Source organism: Agrilus planipennis, unplaced genomic scaffold (assembly GCF_000699045.2).
Source record: "Agrilus planipennis isolate EAB-ADULT unplaced genomic scaffold, Apla_2.0 scaffold120, whole genome shotgun sequence".
Classification (NCBI taxonomy): Eukaryota; Metazoa; Arthropoda; class Insecta; order Coleoptera; family Buprestidae; genus Agrilus; species Agrilus planipennis.
In genome coordinates this window covers 142,654-163,984 of record NW_020438891.1, presented here as the reverse complement: position 1 = coordinate 163,984, position 21,331 = coordinate 142,654, and the positions used below count along the sequence as shown (strand labels likewise).

At 32.7% G+C, this 21,331-nt stretch overlaps 1 protein-coding gene across 8 annotated transcripts in view; it reads right to left on the bottom strand.

The window, feature by feature from the left end:
* LOC108737944 (flotillin-2) overlaps positions 1-21,331 on the bottom strand; it is a 100,986-nt gene that overhangs the window by 6,788 nt on the left and 72,867 nt on the right. For 3 of the 8 annotated variants that reach the window (XM_025981873.1, XM_025981874.1, XM_025981872.1), the window contains exons 3-7: positions 18,888-19,022; positions 2,029-2,261; positions 1,526-1,645; positions 735-949; positions 81-264 (exon numbers count right to left, since the gene is read on the bottom strand). In XM_025981873.1, coding sequence (XP_025837658.1) covers positions 81-264; positions 735-949; positions 1,526-1,645; positions 2,029-2,261; positions 18,888-19,022 — 887 coding nt within the window. Of the gene's footprint in view, positions 1-80; positions 265-734; positions 950-1,525; positions 1,646-2,028; positions 2,262-2,341; positions 2,554-6,214; positions 6,962-11,093; positions 11,691-15,492; positions 15,680-18,887; positions 19,023-21,331 lie in introns of those variants that run through there. The other 5 variants (XM_018471141.2, XM_018471140.2, XM_018471139.2 and 2 more) reach the window with 5 other exon arrangements.

Below are 21,331 nucleotides of genomic sequence, written 5' to 3'. Positions count from 1 at the left end.
TAATCTTGCCATTTTACATACTGCTTCGTTATTGAAGAACACACACACACACAGCAAAAAGGGAGAGAAATGATTATTACCTTTGGTAAGGCTTCTAGAACGAGTGACATTATGGCGGCATCACCGTATTGTTTATACACCTGAGCCTTCAGGCGCATTCCTTCGGCTTCTGCTTTACCAACCATCCCGATTGCAGTAGCCTCAGCCTCGCCGATTTTCTTTATCTTTTCAGCTTCTGCTTTGGCCACTTGAATTGTTTGCGTTCTGGAAAAAAAACAATAAATAAAAAAATAAATTTGTGCATCCACTGTGAGCGTTTTAACAATTTGTTTGAATTATTGGACCTTTTGACTAGTCATATATAGATTTAATTTTAAAGTAACCCTTACACAAACTCTATATAATTTTGTAAAAGGTGAATTTTGTCACTAGGAACTAAAAAAGGTTACCAAACATGTTTGCATGGATCATGGCATTGTATGAGTACGAAATTTGACGGTGGGAAAAAATTAAGAGCGTTGGAAACATGGAACATCGTGGATGGTAGGGCACTTTTTGAGAAATAAAAGGCTACTTAAACATATTAAAAGCAAAAACAGGAGTAAAAAGGAGCACAAAAGTTCTAAATTAGATAACTATTCGTTAATGAATAGGGACCATTTCATGATGCTCTGGTTCTCGGAAAATGCAGATTGGCTGTACTGGAAGTGCACAATAAGTAACTTTAAACTTACCGATTTCCTTCGGCCAATGCTTGTAGTCTAAAGCTTTCCGCTTCTGCTGGTAAACGTACTGTAGCATTTAATTCTTTTTCTTTTCGTTTAACTTCTTGATGTTCCACTTCTATTTGTTTCTTTCGTTCGACAACATCTATTTGTATTTCTTCGCTACGAATTTTTTGACGTATTTTCGCAGCTTGAAGTTCGTATGCTAATTGGGCTTCCGCTTTCTGTTACCAAATAAAACCTCTATGTAATTAATTTCAGCAAAATGAAACTTTCATGGAAATACAACAATTCATAATTCTTTTAATAAAAAAAAACCTTTATGAATAGCTAGACATGTTGAGATTATTTTACAAAATTTTATAGATTTTCCTATATACATATTTTCTTTATTTATGTATTTATTTAGTTGTTTAGGACTGTTGAATAGTCTGATACCCTTAAAAAACTGAAGGATAGATTTTTGGTTGCTTTTCACTAGTGAGTTCAAACTGTCTTCTTTTGAAGACGGTCATTCTGTTACTATAACAGTATAAAATACATGAAGACTAATGTTTTAGTCATTGAATTCTGAGTAAGTGTTTGGCAGTTTGCGTGCCATATGAACACCACTGCATTTTCGTGATTATTAATTCACACAGCTGAAGAGTATTATTCATGAGAGACACCAAAGGACATTACAATTGATAAATGACTTAATCTTTAGCTCTGCTTTGCTTTTATGAAATTGAAATAAACCATAGGTAATCATTAAAAAAAACCCTACCTTATAAGATACTTAAGAAATGAACAAAACTCACGGCAGTGTTAATTTCTTGGTCGAAGTTAGCTTTCTGCAGCTTGAACATTCTTGTGTTATCTTCAATTTTTGTATCAGTAGCATATTTCACATCCATTGCTTGCTTCTGACATTCTGCTTCCTGTAAATTAAGAAAACAAAGAAAAATATTACTACTTTCATTTATCAGAATGAATGCCTTTAGCAATTATTTTGAGTCTCAAATACAATAGATGTAGTAACAATTTAGATCTAAAATGCATGAGTGCTTTTAAACATACTTATTTAACACTACAGAAGTATCTAATACTTTGCATTTTCTTAATTAAATTAAAACTTTTATAAGAGTAAAGATTGATATATGCAAATGTATTTAAGTTGTTAAACAACTATATCTGCAATTTGCACTCTCCTAATATGGTATTATTTCAACTGACACTACACTATAAGTATTCCTCTTGATTAACAGAATAAAGTAGTGCTTAACGAAAACTACTTATTCGAACAATAAAAACAAAAACTCACCCTTATTCCTGCGTCTCTATTGGCTTCTGCAACACCTGCATCTGCATCCCTTTTAACCATGGCTGTTTGTGCTTTCCCAAGGGATGACAGGTATTCAACATTGTCGAATACATCTTTGATGGTAAACGATAAAATTTCAATGCCCATTCTGCCTACATCGGGAGCCGCAACTTCCCTTACAAGTGCAGCAAATTGGTCTCGATCTCGGTACACTTCTTCGACTGTAAGAGTTCCTGAAAAAAAAATTATGCAGGTAAAATAAAGAAAACGGGTATTTGAATTTGAAAATGTACGTTTTTATAGAACTTCTTACCTATTTACACATTCCAAACACAACAAAATACCCGCCATTTTAAGATTTATGAACAACATACAAAGTTGTAGAATATAAGTAGATAATCTGCTATTTATAATTGTTATCATTAAATAACATATGCCACTAAACCATATTTCACAGTATCTTATTAGACAAATAAACCCTATTAATAACTATCCTATTAGACGATAATCTTTCCTAATTACTAATACTACCTTCTTCTTTTTCTTGTCACTGTCAAACTATTAAATGTTATGGTTAAACGACATTCCCTATATTGCTGTATTTACGGGCCTGCTTGTATTTATAAATACAATGGTTATGACGCCATTAGCACTTTTTTGATGAAGCTAAATTGGCGTTAGTAATTTGTGACGTCGATTGATGGCAATCCTACTAATGAACTCAACTAAAATGTAGATTGAACTATTGAACTCAAGTAAGATATAGATTATATACTAATTATTTCTTTTTCGTTAATTTTTATGAAGTTTTAAGAATAATGATGGATTAAGGTAACTTTAATCCTTACATAGGTATTTAGTTTTATTAAAATGCTGCTATTAAGTTTTATAAAAAATAATACAATTTTACACCTTATCATGACAAAATTTCCCTTTGTGGTCCATATGATTTCTGATACACCTACTCCCTTTTTGTAGCATTATAGCTCCTGACCCCAGAACGAACAAATCAATTTTAATGCGGTTTTTAGTGTTGGAAAGACTGTACTTGCAAGAAGTTCTTAACTACGTTTGATGATAATTTATTCAGATATTTTCAAGATTTTTATTGTTAATTGTAGTTTGTATAGGGTCATATTGACAATATTCCTAATTTTTTAACGTTTATGCTTCAGTGACAATGTTTCTTTTTTTTTAATTTCGCTAACATTATAACTGTTGACTTGTTACTTTTAGTTATTTTAAAAGGAAACTCTAAATTTTGGCTTTTTAAATATTTTCAAAATAATATTAGTTTATTTGTTAATTACTCATTCCTTGAAATTAAGGATAAATGTACTAATAATCTTTCCAAAATTATTCAACTAAAAAAAATCAACGAATTCCAGTATCACGAAAAATTCTATTAAATCTAAATTTACATCTTTCAATTTTCGAAATACAGTTTGGAGAAGCTTTAATTTGTTTAATTTAATTTCAAATTATACCAGAATATTTTTAAATGATCATTCTAATAACTGTAACTGATTATGTAACACAAGATGTTGAAATAACTCATAATTATCTTATTATCTCTGATAACGATAAGCCTTTTGACGTCTGTAAAACAGTAATGAATTTAAGTATGTTTACGATTAATTTAATGTATATACAGTTTATTGCATTATGTACAAATCAGGAAAAAAAATACTTTTTTAAATAGCTACTACCTGCTTGAGTAATATTTAATAGTAATGCAATACGTAATAGTTGCTATTTTATTTATTGTTGCCGTTTATATGATGATAACAATTTTATTCTGTACAATTCTGCGGAGTAATCAAAGAAATCAAATTACTATGACATTGAAATTATTCTACGCCAAGGCGGAAACGTAACAAACGATGCAGTAATTGAATGAGTAAATTAAAGAAAAAAATACATCACCCTAACAAATTATTTTTGCCTTCAATTTAATTTGTAGCACAAAGAATAGAATAGGCAGATTATTTCAATTTAAGAATTACTGAAATTTGTTGAGCTGAAACTTAAAAAATAGAAACGAAGTTTTTTACGCTTTTTGATAAATATTAATTATAGGTTTTGGTCAGGGTATTTTGTAAAAAAAGAAATAGACTAGAAGCCCATGCTAAAAATCGAAGGGGCGAGTATGGTACCACAATTTTATATACAATTTGTGGTGAGTAATTTCACCCCATGGATTTTTAGCATGCGCTTGTAGTCTAAAATTGACAAGCATCTAACATATACATTCTTAAGGCGCAATCGGCTCACAATATTTCGAAATGCCAGTTTAAGAACTGTTGGTTTCTACTAAAGGGTTAGCTTCCGAAGCTATCTAAAATGACTCCTTTTGTATATATTCATCAGATGGAGAGAGATGTTTACTAACACCTTTGGTTCTAAAGTTAGCCAGCATTACCAAACCTAGAGATCTAGGCCTAAGGAATTTAGAATAGAGATGTGCAAGATGATTTTTAAATACAAAACGCAAATACTTTTTTGATTTGTTATTTCAAATGTAAAGTACAAAATAGATTTCCCCTTTGTATTTCAAATGCTAAATGCAAAATACGTATTTTCAAAATACATTTTTCAAATAAATACTTTTTTGTGGTACCTATTTAATTTTCTGCACTTACTTAAGTATAAAATATTTTTTAAGAAAACCTTGCAGGCATTTGCTCATTTTCTAATATTGGGGTTTTTCTAGACTAATAGTGGTGTTTACACTATATCACCAGCTGTGAAGATTGAGGATAATTCATAATTTTTCTATTTGAAGTGATTGTGATATAGTCTTTCTTGTCTTGTCTTTATGTTATAGTTTCTTCAGTTCAGCAACAAATAATTCTTTCATATATGCTTCCTTATTTACCTTTGTCATCCGTTTTAATTGGAAAAAAGTCACTGCCGACAAAATAGTTTGTTTACCGTGAAAGATCAAAGCCAAAATAAAGTTGCAAATAATTTTATTGATTTAAAATCAACATCAATCATTTTATATCAAAATATTTACAACACCATTTTGTTTCTGATCTCTTACACATTGTAATAAGAGAAAGAAATAAGCTTTGGGTTCATCTAACAAGTTTTTCGAATCGTTTTGGATTATACGCATTTACTAGCACACCACAATATCTTGTACTTTTCAGTTTTATTAATTCGACATTGTTTTGTCGTAATTTATAACATTTCGAAGTTCCTTGCTAAAGATACAATTTGGTGGCTATTTGGAAGGTGCTGATATCAATTTAAAACTTCAAAATTCCATAGAGCATGACATTGAACTCGGAATACAATATCGATCCAATATTTTAGATAATCCATTTCCATGGAGTGTAGAATTGTTTGGGCTCTCTTCAGTTAAAGAATTAGAGGGCATTCATGGAATATCTCTTTGTGCCCTTTTTAAGCTTCTAATACCTTCAAAGGTCAATGTGAGCAACTTTCATTTATCACTTTATATAATGTTTGATCGTTTTGCATAAATAAAATGCAAAGTGCTTTTCTCAAAAAAGTATTTAAATGCAAGACAAAAATGGGTATTTTTTTAAATGCAAGTATTTCAAATAAATCACATCTCTGATTTAAAATCACCTTAGAAAAAAAAGGGATTTTCATTTGATTTATAATACAATTTAATTTCTGTGCCACATGAATTGTTCTTTAAAGGTTACTTGTACCTAGAAAATATGAAATGTGAATAACTAAAGAATAGAGATGCACCATCATTACTGGTGTTTATTTTTTCTTTTTCCTCTGATAGAATTACCCGGCACTGTCGTGTACCGCATCATTATTGTGAATCCGGCCGAATCTTAAAAAAAGTGCCGAATTCGCATTGGATCTAAACCGATTTATTCCTACTAAAGAATAAAAAAAGTCTTTCTTTTTGAGCCAAATTAATTCTTCAAATTATTTTTGGTCTTTGGAGTATCTGGAGAAATATAACTGAATTTTGGTAAAAGAATTAGGGAATAGAAGGAAATTCATCTGACAATGGTTAGTTCCTCGATGCAGTAAAGTGCAATACGGAATTACGAAGAAACAGAGGCATCTAATTTGCAAAAAACCTTCCTATTCTTATAAAAATAAATATATAACTAATGAAACCAATAAAATTAATGAGGCGTGAAATGAAATGAAAAAGGTAAGAAAAGTCATGGTATTTTACGTATCATACTTAGTTACGACTGTATAGGTTAATCCTAGAGTTAAAGCCACTTTGAATGCACCCATATATACCATCCCCATTGTTAGGCAAAATCAGCTAGAGGAACACGAAACACAGAGCTTTAAATAGATTCGAATTTTATTTAATTTTCACAATTTCTTTTCACCGTAGTTCCACGCGAAAACTAGTTCACTAACGACAACTAAATTACATTTTTATTTGAATTTAAAATAAGACATTAAATTTAATAAACAACTGTTAATTAATTAACCGTGTAAAAAGTAATTATCTTATTCCTTTTGATTCCGAAAATACGTATTAATTTTTCTCTTGAACGAACAATTTATGTCAATAAAAACTTTCTTTGGCACTTGTCACAAAAAAAGAATTAAATTCACTTCTACCGTTGTTTATCACTGCTAGGTACTAATTTAACTAACACAATGAAACTTTATAACCGTGTGTTAGGTCATGCGTCCTTAGGAGGATAATTGGCTTACATTGTTAATCTTACGATTAACTCGTTCACCACGTTTTCCCGCATTTTTTTAGACGAACAATAGTGATTATTAACTCAAAACAATATTTAGAAAAACGAAATAATTTTATTGACAAACCGTCTGATAGAGTGTGCGAACGTTGTAATGTTTAAATTCAACTGCATTAAATGCGACGATAAGGAAGATTTTATTTCAAGGATAAGGACTGTACCCGGTACCTACTGCGATTATGTACTTTTTTCGCCGAACCACTACTGTTCTGGCATTTATTTCACCTATAAATAAATATAGGTTGGATAAGTACGCGAGAGATGGATTCTTTATTAATTACGTATCCAATAAAAACTGCGAGATATAATTACGTCTTTTAGATACACAAGATTATTGATCTGACAACAGATAATACAACCACTAACGACGAATTACGTCCAAATGTGCCTACATTATCTAGTATATCGAATACCTACTCATATTAAACAATATCTCGCTATTTTATTAAAAAGATAATAAAACAATGATGTACATACACGTACGTTTGCAACTTTGAAAGATATATCCATTGTTGGTTTAAATTAATTTTTAATAAAATTTGTGAAACAAAAAACCATGTGTTTCATTTTAAATTTATTCGGCAAATGTCTAGATGATGGCCCCCACCCCCTTCGGGGAGGGGGGATCGAAAGAGGGTAGAGGGGATCCAAAGAGGGTGGTCACCTGAGTAAAACCCCATGAAAAATTTGCGGCGGTCTCACCCCCATAAAAAGTTATGGGGGTTGAAAGTTGATTATTTTGACAATTTTCATACACTATAATTCAAATAAAATTCAATAAAAAAAATATTTTCAAGCGGGTACAGGTGGGGGATCGAAAGAGGGTGATCACCCGATAACCTAACCTAACCTAACCTAACCTAACCTACCCTATTGATAAAGATATTTAAATAATGTTTTATATAACTTTCTCAATATTTTTATGTATTTTTCTATTAGTTTTACCTTTGAATATTGTTTAAGAATGACTATATAAATCTTTTTTGGTACCGTGGTGGGGGAGACCTCCTCCTTTGATCCTACCCATCCCATCCCCACCCGAAGGATGTGGGGGCCATCATCTAGACCTTTACCATTTATTCTTTTGTGAAAAATGTTTTACAGAATAATCTAACGAAAATACAGTTTAATTACTATTCCTATAGCTAATATGACTGGAGAAATACTAAATATATCAGGGACTAATTTTTAGTCGCGACTTTGTTCACGTAAAGCTATTTCTAAATATTTATAACAACAACAACTATTATAAGCAATTTACAATTAAATTAAATCACTTCTGATCACCTCTCCATCAAGTCCCATCGAAATCGGTTTAGTTGCTTCGAGGGTTAGGCAATACAGACAGCGAAACAGTAGGACGGATTATACAGACAAACAGACATACAAAAAGTAGCACAAATTACTCTTATCTAATAATCTGGTCTTTCTATCAGTGAAATCTAATCAAAATGGATTCAGTCATTTCGAGGATCAGACGATACAGATAGTGAAATAGTGAGGCGGACAGACAGACAAACAGACATACAATAAGTAGCCTAGATTACCCTTAATAACCTGTCCTTTATGTCAGTGAAATCCTCTCAAAATAGATTATATATGCCAGTGAAATCCTGTGGAAATATGTTCCTTCTTATAAATTTTCGTCTCCTATCTTTATATTCGCCCTTGCCCTAATTTTTTTTCTCTTGCATACCACTATTTTTGTTTTACTTTTATTTATTTCCATACAGTACTGTTTTCTCAACACTGCTTCCATTTTATTTAATGCTATCTCTAACTCTTCCTTGCTAGATGCTAATACTGCTATATCATCTGCAAATCTAAGCAAACTAATTTTTTGCCCCTGTATCTATCCCTACAGTTGTACTGTCTTTAATGATGTTGATCGCGTCTTAAAAAGTAGCGGTGACAGTGTGCATCCCTGTCTGACTGCCTTTCTAATATTTACTTCTCTACGTTGCAGCCCCAATTGCCTGTTGCTCTTTATACAAACTAAGTATCACTCTTCTATCTCTGGAACTCATCCCTACATTTTAAAGTATATTTAACATCTTATCCCATCTAACTTTGTCAAACGTTTTTCTAAATCTACAAATCCTATGTACGCACTTTTTCCTTTTACTATCGTTTTCTCTATTGTTACCCGTAAAGCAAGAATGGCCTCCCGCGTTCCTCTATTTCTTCTAAACCCAAATTTATATTCCCCTAATAGTTCTTCCGCCCTTTTTTCCATCCTCCTCTGTACAATTATAGTTAACATTTTTGACGCATGGGAAGTTAATTGTTCTAAATGTCTCGCACATATCCGCGCCTCTCTTTTTAGGTATGGTTACTATAACGTTCCGTTTATAATAATCCTCTGGGACTCTTTCCCCGTCTGGTAAATGTGACTAACTAGCTTAAACATACGATTTCTAACCTTTTGTCCTGCATGTTTTGGAATTTCCCCCTGCACGAGCTTAAAACAATGTAATTTTCGGTATTACACATACGTCAATTTTATTTACGTGTATGCATCTACAATAATCAACATAAACGGCGAAAAGTCGATTTTTAAGGGCAATTATGGAGAGATCTTCGGTCCAAAGAATCATAAAAATACAAATAATACAAAAATATAAAAATTTGTAGTAGTCCTTTTAAGGTTTGAGGTATCAAAACTACTGATGCATTCCAGTGAGTAAATTTTCGAATTTAAAATAGGCCATGTAATCTAGGGATGACACCAAAGGTAAACAAAACTTGATTTTATCAACTGATATTTTTTTTGTATTACACATGAACAGTATTCATTTATAAAAGATGTGAAATATTAATACACAGCAATTACACAAGCAAGTATGCTGTAAATAGGTGATTTTATTGCTCCTTCATAAATAAATCGTTTAACATTTATCAAGGATAACGATTTAGAAATGTCTTCGACCTCTGCTTACTAAACTTGCACTATAACAAGTTCATTATCATTAAAAAAGTTTTGAAATACGTTTTCTGAATTTAGGTATCACAAACTGACGTGTTTTCTTTCAGCAAAGTTTTTAAAATTTTCATACATGACGTACAAACACGTAGTGGATAATCCATGTACTCTACAACGGAATTCCCTCACGAGATGCTACAAAATAAATCAAGGAAACAGTATGGAAAGTCCAACCGGTGATATCTTTTAACCACAAAAGCAGAGGTGTTATCTTTTATACATTACACTGATCCTTCTTTTAGCAGTGGCGGCTCGTAAATGCGTTTCACGATTTAGACAAAATGAAGTTAAACACTTCCTTTTAAGGCATCCATTGGATTTGTCATAGGTAGACAAAAGGGCTAAATTCCGGTAAAAATTATAACGTTTTCACAAAGTGTGCTGTTGTTGTCGTGTACCTTAGTAAAAAACAGTTGTGACCGATTTTATCAGTAGTTTTGACAGACCAAGTATTGAGGACATCGAAGAAGTGATCAATATCATTAAAGATAGTACAACTGTAGGGATAGATATACAGCGGCAAAAGATGAGTATGCTTAGATTTTCAGATGATATAGCAGTATTAGCATCTAGCAAGAAGGAGTTAAAGATAGCTTTAAAAATAAAAAACGGTATTGATAAAACAGTATTGTATGAAAATAAATAAAAGTAAAAGAAAAATACTGGTATGCAAGGGAAGAAAAGAAGGGAAAGAGCGAATATAAAGATAGGAGACGAATGATTAGAAGAAGTGGCTGATTTTAGGTATCTAGGAAGTCAGATAAGTCAGGACGGAAGGAGTAGTAGATATAAAGCAGAAGACAGCACAGGGTCAAGTCGCCTTTAATAACACCAAGTCACTTCTATATCGCGAACAATTAATTTAGAAATTTGAAAAAGATTGTTAAAGGTCTAGTCAGAGACATATTGGAGGCAGATACGGAAGTTAGGAAGGGTAAAGGTAGACCTAGATTAGATTACTGTTCGCAAATAGTTAAGGATATGAGTTGTCCCAGTTTTAGGGAAATGCGAAGATTAGCTCAGGATAGGAAAGAGTGGAGGTACGTGTCCAACCAGTCTTAGGACTGACGACCTTATGATGATGATATATTTTATCCAAGCCTTACAAGACGTTATGCCATATAAGTAGCTGGATAATATAATGTGATTAATACTGCCCCATTATCCACTTTGTCCAAAATGGGTAGATATTAATGATATTATCCATAATACTTTAATTATTATAAATAATATCTAGATTAATCACCTTGACTATATATAAATTTACAAAGCAATCATATTTCATGATACAGACAAGATTTCTTTTGTAACTTTGAAGTAAACATATTTTGAACAAAAAAAAAAAGGATTCGTACCTTTTAATAACAGTAACGGTGAATCCCACAGTCAATGCTAAGCTGGCAGAGCCCATCAACACACCTGACATTTCACGTTACCGAATTAGGTAATAACCAAAATCCAACTTTTATAGAGAAAGGAACTTTTCTTAAAATTCGTCCACTATTTTCCGGTAAAAAAAGTTCGAATGGGCTAACACTTTCTATTGCACAATAACGCCATACAACAAAAAACAGCACCTATTACTAACGCACTTCAACTGTTTCAAATGGAAGAACACCGACTGAATTTATATTGTATTAGAAGGCTGGCTGCTGTGGTTTAACTGGATCCAAAGAAATTCTTAAATAGTGAATAACGCGTGATCTTCAGTTTCCTTGAAAGGTTTATAATTGATAAAACTGACGCACATAATTATGAATTAAAATGGTTAAGGTTCGTATTTTGTACTACGTCAGAAAATAAATCTTTTATTTTTCGTTAGCTACTAACTTTTACCGTTCAAAATTTCTGAATACTGTACGATAATCATGCTGCCTTGTGGATTTTATATTGGCTGTGATTAATAAGGAAAATGTTGTTTCAAGGATGAGGACGATTGTACTCATGTTACGTTCGATGTTGCTTCATAATAACAGTTCCTTACTCTTTTTTGATGATAAAAAAATACTAACAGCATGGAAAGTCTAGAATTTTCTTGTTATCATCATGCTAATTATAGATTAATTATATCTATATGAATGCAACTGATAATAATGACAAGCCTGTAAAACGTTTTGGTTATTTCACAACTTTTAAAATGTTGTGAATTTATCAACGATATTGACAATATTTGCTAATTTGTTTATTATATTTATTATTCTGATTTCCTCTCTCTCTTTCTCTCTCTAATATAGATTCTTACTACGACAGCCGTGCAAACCTAATTACCACATTGTATATAGAATGCCACGATGCAGCAATGAAAAAAGTCATAATACACGCTTTTATGATTTTTTTTATAATGCTTTTATAAACCGTTAGAGATAAGTATAACTAACTCCTGTTTCTACCTCTAATATGTCTTTGATTAGACCTTCATGTCTGAGAAGGTGTCATACTAACCTATCTCGCCTATTACTTATTGACTTCCACAGACTCCTCTGTTCTCCTATTTTTTCTAATACCTCTTCATTTCTAACCTTTTCTTTCAACGATATCCTCATCATTCGCAGGTAACACCACATTTCAAACGCTTGTAACGTTTTCTTTTCCGCAGCGCCCACCGTCCTTGTTTCGCACCCGTATAGGGCCGCGTTCCAAACATACACCTTCAACAATCTTTTTCGAATTTCTAAATTAATCGTTCGCGAGCATAGAAGTGACTTATTTTTATTAAAGGTGACACTACCCTGTGCTATCCTCTGCTTTATATCCCTACTACTCCTTCCGTCCTGACTTATCTGACTTCCTAGATACCTAATATCAGTCACTTCTTCTAATCATTCATTCGCTGTTTTCCTACTTTTTCTTCCCTTGCATACCAATATTTTTATTTTTATTTTACATTTATTTATTTTTATAGAGTACTATTTTGTCAATACCGCTTCCATTTTATTTAAAGCTATCTCTAACTCGTCCTTGCTGGATGCTAATACTGCTACATCATCTGCAAACCTAAGCATACCAATCTTTTGCCCCTGTATATCTATCCCTACAGCTATACTATTTTTAATTATGTTGATTGAGTCTTCGATGGATAGATTAAAAAGTAGCGGTGACAGTGTGCATCCCTGTCTGACTGCCTTCCTAATATTTACTTCTCTACGTTGCTGCTCTAGCCCTATAACTGCCTGTTACTTTTTATACAAACTAAGTATCACTCTTCTATCTCTGTAATTCATCTCTACATTTCTAAGTACATTTAACATGTTGTCCCATTTAACATTGTCAAAGGTTTTTTCTAAATCTACAAATCCTATGTACGCACTTTTTCCTTTTACTATCGTTTTCTCTATTGTTATCCGTAAAGCAAGAATGACCTCCCGCGTTCCTCTATTTCATCTAAACCCAACTTGATCTTCCCCTAATAGTTCTTTCGAAAGAACACCAGGTTTCACGATATCTTTCATATTCTTAAAACCCCACCAGTACTTCAAATTTCAAAACTTCTAACGAATTGATAAATCGAAAACTACTAACGTCCTAAACCACACAAAAAGTAGTTAAAAATCAAACCAATGAAATTTTAATTCTTGGTAAAACGGATTTTCAACTAGAGGGTTGAATTGAAACCGTTGAAACGAGCTTATAATATTCATAAACACTAAAAGTCTGCAAGGTGACAATAAGTAATACGTTTTAGGACAAACCAATACAATATTTATACCAATTTTTATTAGGTAAACTTATTGTTATACCTATTAAATTATTATCGCTGGTAATTTTTTTTCTTTTTTTTTCTCTGCACCTGGTGTCATTACCTGCTACCTGACCGGATCCTCAAAAATGTGCCGAATCCAAAAACTGCGTACCCGAATCCGGTCCATCTCTAGTACGGACCTTGTTCACCTGAACTATCATCCAATGTGATCACAACATGATATTGTTGCTTATTAAAACAGAGTTAAATTGTGAAATCTCTAGTGATAATTATTGTATGAGGTCAAAATTAGAACCCACAATCTGTGCCAAGATGTTCTATCAAAGCATGTGTAAGGCACTTTGATATTTAATGTAGGTGTACGAATGCATACATTTAATAATAAAAAACAACATGTTAAATAATCAGTTAGACAAATGTGCAATTAACGTTTCTGGCATTACTTACTAGCAGCTTTAAAAATAGCTTAAGTTGCAGCAATTACGATATAATTTCCTAGGTATTATACATTAATTTGTTTTTTAAACGCAAATTTCAGAGAAGTACAGAATAGCTCATATTTATTACTTTATTTTTATAATTCTTAATTCTTTTTTTTTGAAGATTTTTTAATATTTAAAAGGAATTTTACTGAATTGACTTTCAGTTTTAATGTTTTAAAGATGATATGACAATTTTCATGTGATTTAGAGTGCGATTCAAAGAATATAAGAGATCAAAGGATAGAGAAGTTAGTTTTCCGTCAATATCTCTGTTATAGGTAGTTGAAAATCTCATGAGCCTTCACATACATGAAAGGTTGATTTACCGCATTCATATTGTTCACTAACTCGGCTGTTAAGTATGCCCCTTGCTATGCAGAAAGGGATGCAGCTTTAGTTAATCTGTTAAGAGTGACAGTTAATATTTTTAAGAACCTCTTATAGAAATGTAGAAATCCCTTAGTTATACTTCTCATTTCTAAAATGCTAATTGTTACCAAATTCAAAAATTTGTTAATTATTTAATGGCGGTTTTGGTTAACTAAAAACAATTTAAGCCCATGTTTTCGAATGGAACACCCTGTATGTATTCTCATAACCGGAAGTGCTACACAGATGCCTTTATTTTAATTGAGGAGAGCTTGCCCCCTAAACGCTATTGTAGAAATTTGAAAATTTAAAAAAGAAAAGTCAATGAACGGGAAGAGTTCTGTCTCAAGGCCAAGGTCCATGAGATTTTGAACTACCTCTATTATATTAATCGAATGCTCTAGTGGCAAAAATACTGCATATAAAAAATATTATTTTAACTCAGCTGTGTTTATTCCGTTCTATAAACAATATGTAATAAAGCGACATTTTCAAAGAAAATTGTTGATCAAAATAAACAAAAAAATAAATAATTACGAACTAACTTTTTAAGAAGATATTTCGGGTTAGTAGTATTTTCCATTAAAAATGGTATTTTTTTGGAGAATAATTAAATAAATACACAATAATAAAAACGATCAATAACACGCTTACTGAGTGATAAAAAAAATCGTTCGGATAATACCTATCGCTGTATTCTGCTTGTATCTCCATCCGAATTATTTGAATATTCAAATGAGTATTTAAACATCTATAAACCAAATAATAAAAAACTATTTGAAATTAAATTTTTAGTTATTTAAATATCTTTTATCATTTTTTATTATTAACTGATTATTTTCGAATACAAATTAATGTAACATTGTTTAAGTTCTAATTTCTTTAAATTAAGTGTTCAAATCATGGCAAGTATATTAAGATTTCAGATATTAAATGAAATATGTATATGTTGCATATTATAATTTTTGATTTATTGAATATTTAGAAATATCCAAATATCGAACAATTCAAATCAAATCATAAGCGAATATTTGAACACTTGTAGTATGAAAAGTTTCGACCACCAAGATTAAACCAAAACGTAACAAACTGTTGCAAAACATCGAATATAAGCATGAATGTACTTTTTCGGTGAAATTCTTGAAATTTCTATGATTCATAAACAAGCATTTACATATTTGGTTAAAATGCAAAATCGCATACCGTCTCACCTCGCCAGGACAGTGAATAACAGTCCGAAGGTAAGGGCCACGCTGAAAGACCCCATCAAAACCTGTGACATTGCGCGAAAAATTTTGCCTCAAACGACGAACTTTAGATTACGGAAAAACCTTGACGCTTACTCCAATTTTAATGCCACACCACACACCACTATGTGTTTCCAAATAATGATAGGTCCATTCGTATGCACCGGGGCATTTTAATAGATATTATTATTATTTACCTATACATATACACACCTCTGTGTACATAAGCACATTATTTGTGTCATGTTCATGGCAAACGCGAATTTACTCACGCGTAATTAATTGTTGGCAAAAAGTTTTGTTGATGTTTCCGCATGGATATCAAACTAGCTACGAGGGTGCGTTTTTAAGTTGACGGAATGGGTAGGTAGGTCATTAGAGAGAGGGTACGTAATCGAGTCATTACGAATTAAGCAACTCATTATTAGTATAAATACCAAGTTTTATCGTAATTAGGTCGAGCGGCATGGCCTAGAGGTTTAGACCATTGCTTAGCATTCGGGAGGACGCCGGTTCGATTCCGGGTCCGTCTGCCTTATTCCAAATTTTTCTGTGATTTTCTAGGATTACTTAGGCAAAATGCTGAGGCAGTAATATTCCACAGATAATCTTTCATTCTCTTCTGTCTCCATTTCTTCCGTCTCAACTTTCTTACCCGAACCATCACCTACTCATTTCCACGATTCCTGAAAGCAGGCTGAAGAGGGCCTTCCGCCCTACCTTCCGGCGTAGTCCGGAGGGACTGCCCGCCCACCAGCATTACTGGCTGGTGGGAATGAAACACCCAAAGTTTGTAATTAGGTCAGTAGTCATTGAACTATCGTCGAGGAAACAAGTCAACTGGGAACAAATTGTGAAATATGGAGAAAATCGAGTACTGCGCTGTTATAAAGTTCCTTATCAAGCAAGAAAACTAAATTTAAACCATACTGGAAGAGATGTCATCCGTTTACGGGAACTCTTGTCCAGGTAAAACTATGGTTTACAAGTGGCATAAGTACCCTCTTTAAACAGGGCAGGGACTCACTAGAAGGCGACTTACGGCCAGGCCGGCCGATCGAGGTGTACACTCCAGAAATCATTCAAAAAGTCGAAAAATTAATAGTGGAAATGTCCGACTTAAGAAGAAACAGCTCGCAGAAATGGTAGGAGTATCAGATACAACTATTTTTAAAATCCTTCAAAGTCAGTGCAAGATGGCTGAAGAGAATGCTCAAAAACAACAGCCTGTGGAGTGTTTTTGCGCGTTTTTTGCACCTCTGTAGTGAAGATAAAGATGGAGTATTGACTCGAATTGTTACTGGGGACAAAATTTGGGTTCATCATTATGAATCTGAGATCAAACAGGAATCTATGCAGTTGCATAAAAAGTCACACCACCACCTAAGAAGTTTAAGGTGTCACAGTCGGCTGGGAAAATCATGGCGATAGTCTTCTGGAGCTCAGAAGGGATCCTGTTGATCGATAATAAAGATAAAGGTGTGCTACAATCACAGAGCGGTTAAATGAAGCATTCAAAGAAGAAAGAAGAAAAATATTTACCAAAGGTGTCCCCCTTCTCCACGACAACGCGCCTGTTTACAAGAGCCGTATTGCTGCCCTGCAGGTGGTGGGCTTCGAAATTTTAGCTCACCCACCCTACGGTCCTAATCTAGCTCCCAGCGATTATTACCTATTCCCAAACTTGAAAAAACGTCTTCATGGGAAGAAATTTTCAAGCGACGAAGAAGTGAAGGATTCAGTTTCGGCGTATTTTTCAGATAGACAAAACATTTTTTTTTGAAGGTATACGTAAGTTATTTCAAAGATTGGAAAAATGTATAAGGGTAGCAGGTGAATATATTGACAAGGAAAAATAAATTCGTACTTTTATTTCCACTTCTTAGTCCCCATTCCGCGAATATAAAACGCACCCTCGTAAATAGTTTGATATCCATGCGGAAACATCAACAAAACGTTTTGCCAACAATTAATTACTTAAACTTAAAAACGCCCTCTCGTACTTCATGTATGGATAAAATTAACTGATTATAAAATTGGGTCTTATACTAATTAAACTAAAACATTTTCCACAAAAATATTTCTGCAATGAATATATATTAACAGTGCTTATGAATTTATTCAAATAACGTTCCGGCCTTTAACATAATTGTACGATCAAACAACTATTTCCACATTTTAAAAAATTCAACCTCTGCAGGAAGCTGAAAGGGGTTTGCAAAGATTACATGAAACATTTTTCTTTTTCGTCCAATTTATTTGAAACTTGATTAAAAAATTCAACCTCTGTGTTGGGGGGAGAGNTTATGAATTTATTCAAATAACGTTCCGGCCTTTAACATAATTGTACGATCAAACAACTATTTCCACATTTTAAAAAATTCAACCTCTGCAGGAAGCTGAAAGGGGTTTGCAAAGATTACATGAAACATTTTTCTTTTTCGTCCAATTTATTTGAAACTTGATTAAAAAATTCAACCTCTGTGTTGGGGGGAGAGGGTTAATAATGAGTTGCAATGTTTGAAGAGGACATATATTATTTGTGGTCAGATTTATTTGAAGCTTAGTCTTAATGCCCTGTCATTTAATCTCTGATCTCTCTCTGGTTAACTTTAATTCAAACTTGGTATTTATGCTCTTTAATATAATTAATCGAATTAAAACAGGTTGCAACGTTTCCATGGGGTATATTTTATTTGTCGTAGGATTTACTCGAAGGTTGCTCTTAATACTCACTGTTGAAATTAAGCAAATACGTTTTTTGACAATTTTTAAAAATCAACCTTTAAGGATGAAATGTTGTTGCTACGTTTGTATTTGAAATCTAAAATGGCGACATTACATAAAATTAAATCTTTGTAGGGGTGAATTGGGAGTTTGGTTTTATGGAGAAACAATATTAATTTCTGCGAGCGAAGCCGCGAGGAAAAGCTAGTTTCCAATAAAAATTATCACGACATTCCTGTTTAATATCAAATATTTAAAGTTTTAAAGAGGGAATAAGGAATATAGTGCGCATGTGCAATAGAGGAAGTTTCTACTTCTTCCTCATCATAATATAAGCAACAGCCGCTTAACACGCATCACTTTCCTAAGTAATTTGATTCTAGTTGCTCTGCAGTTCTGTCTTGGCGGAAGAACTCGCAAGAAATAATGGAAATTCAAAAAACTAGGAACAGTTTACACAAATTTATTTTCAACTAAACATGTGTTTCACCCACCTTCTGGCTCCTTCAGAAGTTAATTTTCGTTTAAAACCTTTCAGGTTATTAACATAACATAGAAAGGAATCAATCAAGATGAGAAAATAGTTACGGACAACATAATTAAGTTAAAAAATTGAAAACTCACCTAAGATGGCTCTGAGATGCCCCTCTAGCGTTTGTAAAATGGTCGACTTAATTTCTTTAACGGACTTCCCCAAAAATTGTTCCGAAGCTGTGTGTAGAAGTTCATCAGCTTTCATTATTTTGCATTGTGCGACACCTAGAACAAAACAGAAAGTAAAAAAGTACGTTTTAATACGACCCAACCAATAAGGAAAATTTAAACTCAAAAAACATACGTAGGGAAAGGACAAACAAAAAAAGTTGCATACGATTTGGTGAACTGGGTCGGCGGCGTGATGATCCCATGAAACTTCCTAACAATCCTAATTAAAGGGTTGTAGGTTTTTGTTGTTGATTGAAAAACACTGTAAATTATGTAATATCTATTGAACCATATACAATATATACAATGCCTTCAATCGGCGTACACAAGTGAAACAAGAACGGTGAATAAAACGGTGAACGAACGAAACATGCGGCTTGACAGCAACCTTCGTACTCTTTTGATGGTGCTGATGGCACGCTACTTAAGAGTGAAAAGGTGGTGAGATAGAGAAAGACAGCACAAAAGTATTAGTAACCGGAAAAGGAAAGATAGGCGAATAGTAGTCTAAAGTACAGAAAAGTCATGAATAAAGGAGAAAACAAGGACAAATAGATAAGATGTAGAGAGAGACGATGAAATAGAAAGCGAGGTACTTGACAATTTACAACACATTCTATTAAACCAATCCATATATTTATTGTCGTTTTTACTCATTTCAAGAATAAGAACGTCCGTTTTGTAAAATATCGATGAGAAAGAATACTTACAATACTCCGGACGCTTATCACTGGTAGGCTCCATTTCCTCAAAACAACCTAGTACAGGCGGTTTATCTGCTCGAAAAACTCTAACTCGGCGTTCCCTAATATTCACCTAATCCTCCATAACTTCGTTCAAAGGATGTTGTTCATTTGAACTGACTCTAGTCAGAAAGTTCTTGCATAAGTACTTAAATCTAATACTCAAGGGTACTTCCTTAGCTTCAGCTAGCAAGATGTTGGTTGGAGTGGATTTACGATATCCTATGGCTATTCTTATACCTTTATATTGAACTCTCTCGAGCTGAACTAAGTTAACACAGTAATTGAAGACAATCGAAACCCATCCTATCTTTTAAGTTGCACCAAATTACACACAGACAAATCTCTATGATCTCCAACACACTGTTTAGAAAAGAATTTGAAATTCCGAAACGAAAACGATACGGCACCTGGTGGCAGAAATTTTAACTGCCCAAACATTGCATTGTAATAAACAGCTATTGTGTACTGTGTTATTTTGCAAATGGGGATTATTAATATTTTATATATTATATGGAACTAGCCAAATTTCCATTTCGTGCAATATCAAAGAGAAGAACCGTTTGTGCTGTAAAAGGTTGTACAAGTCGATTAGATAAGGACGTATATATTATATTTCATAGTTTTCCTACGGTGCAACGGGTCGTAACTATCACAAATGTATTTGGTAATCTTGAGAAAATCGATCAAATTAAAGCTTGGAAAAGAGTTTTAAAAATTAAAAATGTCAGTTCATGTACAAGAGTTTGCTCACTTCATTTTAAAAAAGATGACTACATTTTTCCGGGTAAGTAGTAATCATAAACGTTGTATTTCTATACTTAACCTCACTTTATAACTCCAATATGATGCTAAAATTTATGCGTTAATTTTTAAAGATGTTGCAGTAAAACGCAGAAAACTGAAAAGGAATGCTGTCCCGTCTAATAACTTACCTAATGTCAAAATAGATAATAGACACGAAACTCGAAAAATTAATCGACGTAAAAAAATTGAAGAATTAATGGAGAAGCAGGAAAAAGATTTAGTATCAGAAGAATTATATCATAACTCATCAAACGGTGAAAATTTATGGCATGTTCAAGCAGAAGTAGTACCTTTAACGCCATCAATGCGAGATGTTGAAGTGGAAGTATCAAGCGGTATCACTTGTTTTATCATCATTTTTTCCACATTTTATTATGTGGCCAGCTTTCAAAAGTTTTTCGACTTCCACAACACTTCTTGAGCTTGCATTTGCATTAGCCCAATCAAAAATTGTTTTTAAATTTACCATTAGAAAAATTAAAAATTACAATATGCAATGGTTTCTATAATAATAGGCATTTGTAACAAGATTACATTCAACACGAATTATATTTACTGGTATAATATTGATTGGAAAATCAGAAATATGATGTCTATCCTTTATTAGAATTTTTTTATTAAATCCCAACAATTGCCCGATTGAATCGTCTTTTGAAAAATCAATATCTTTTGTACACTTTATTTCACATTTTAGCGTGTTGTTATTTGCATGAATTCGCAATACTGTATCATTTTCTTTCATTAATTTCAACTGGCCCTGTATATAGTCGTTTATATCTTTTACTTCATAACTCCCTATAGGTATTTCTATTG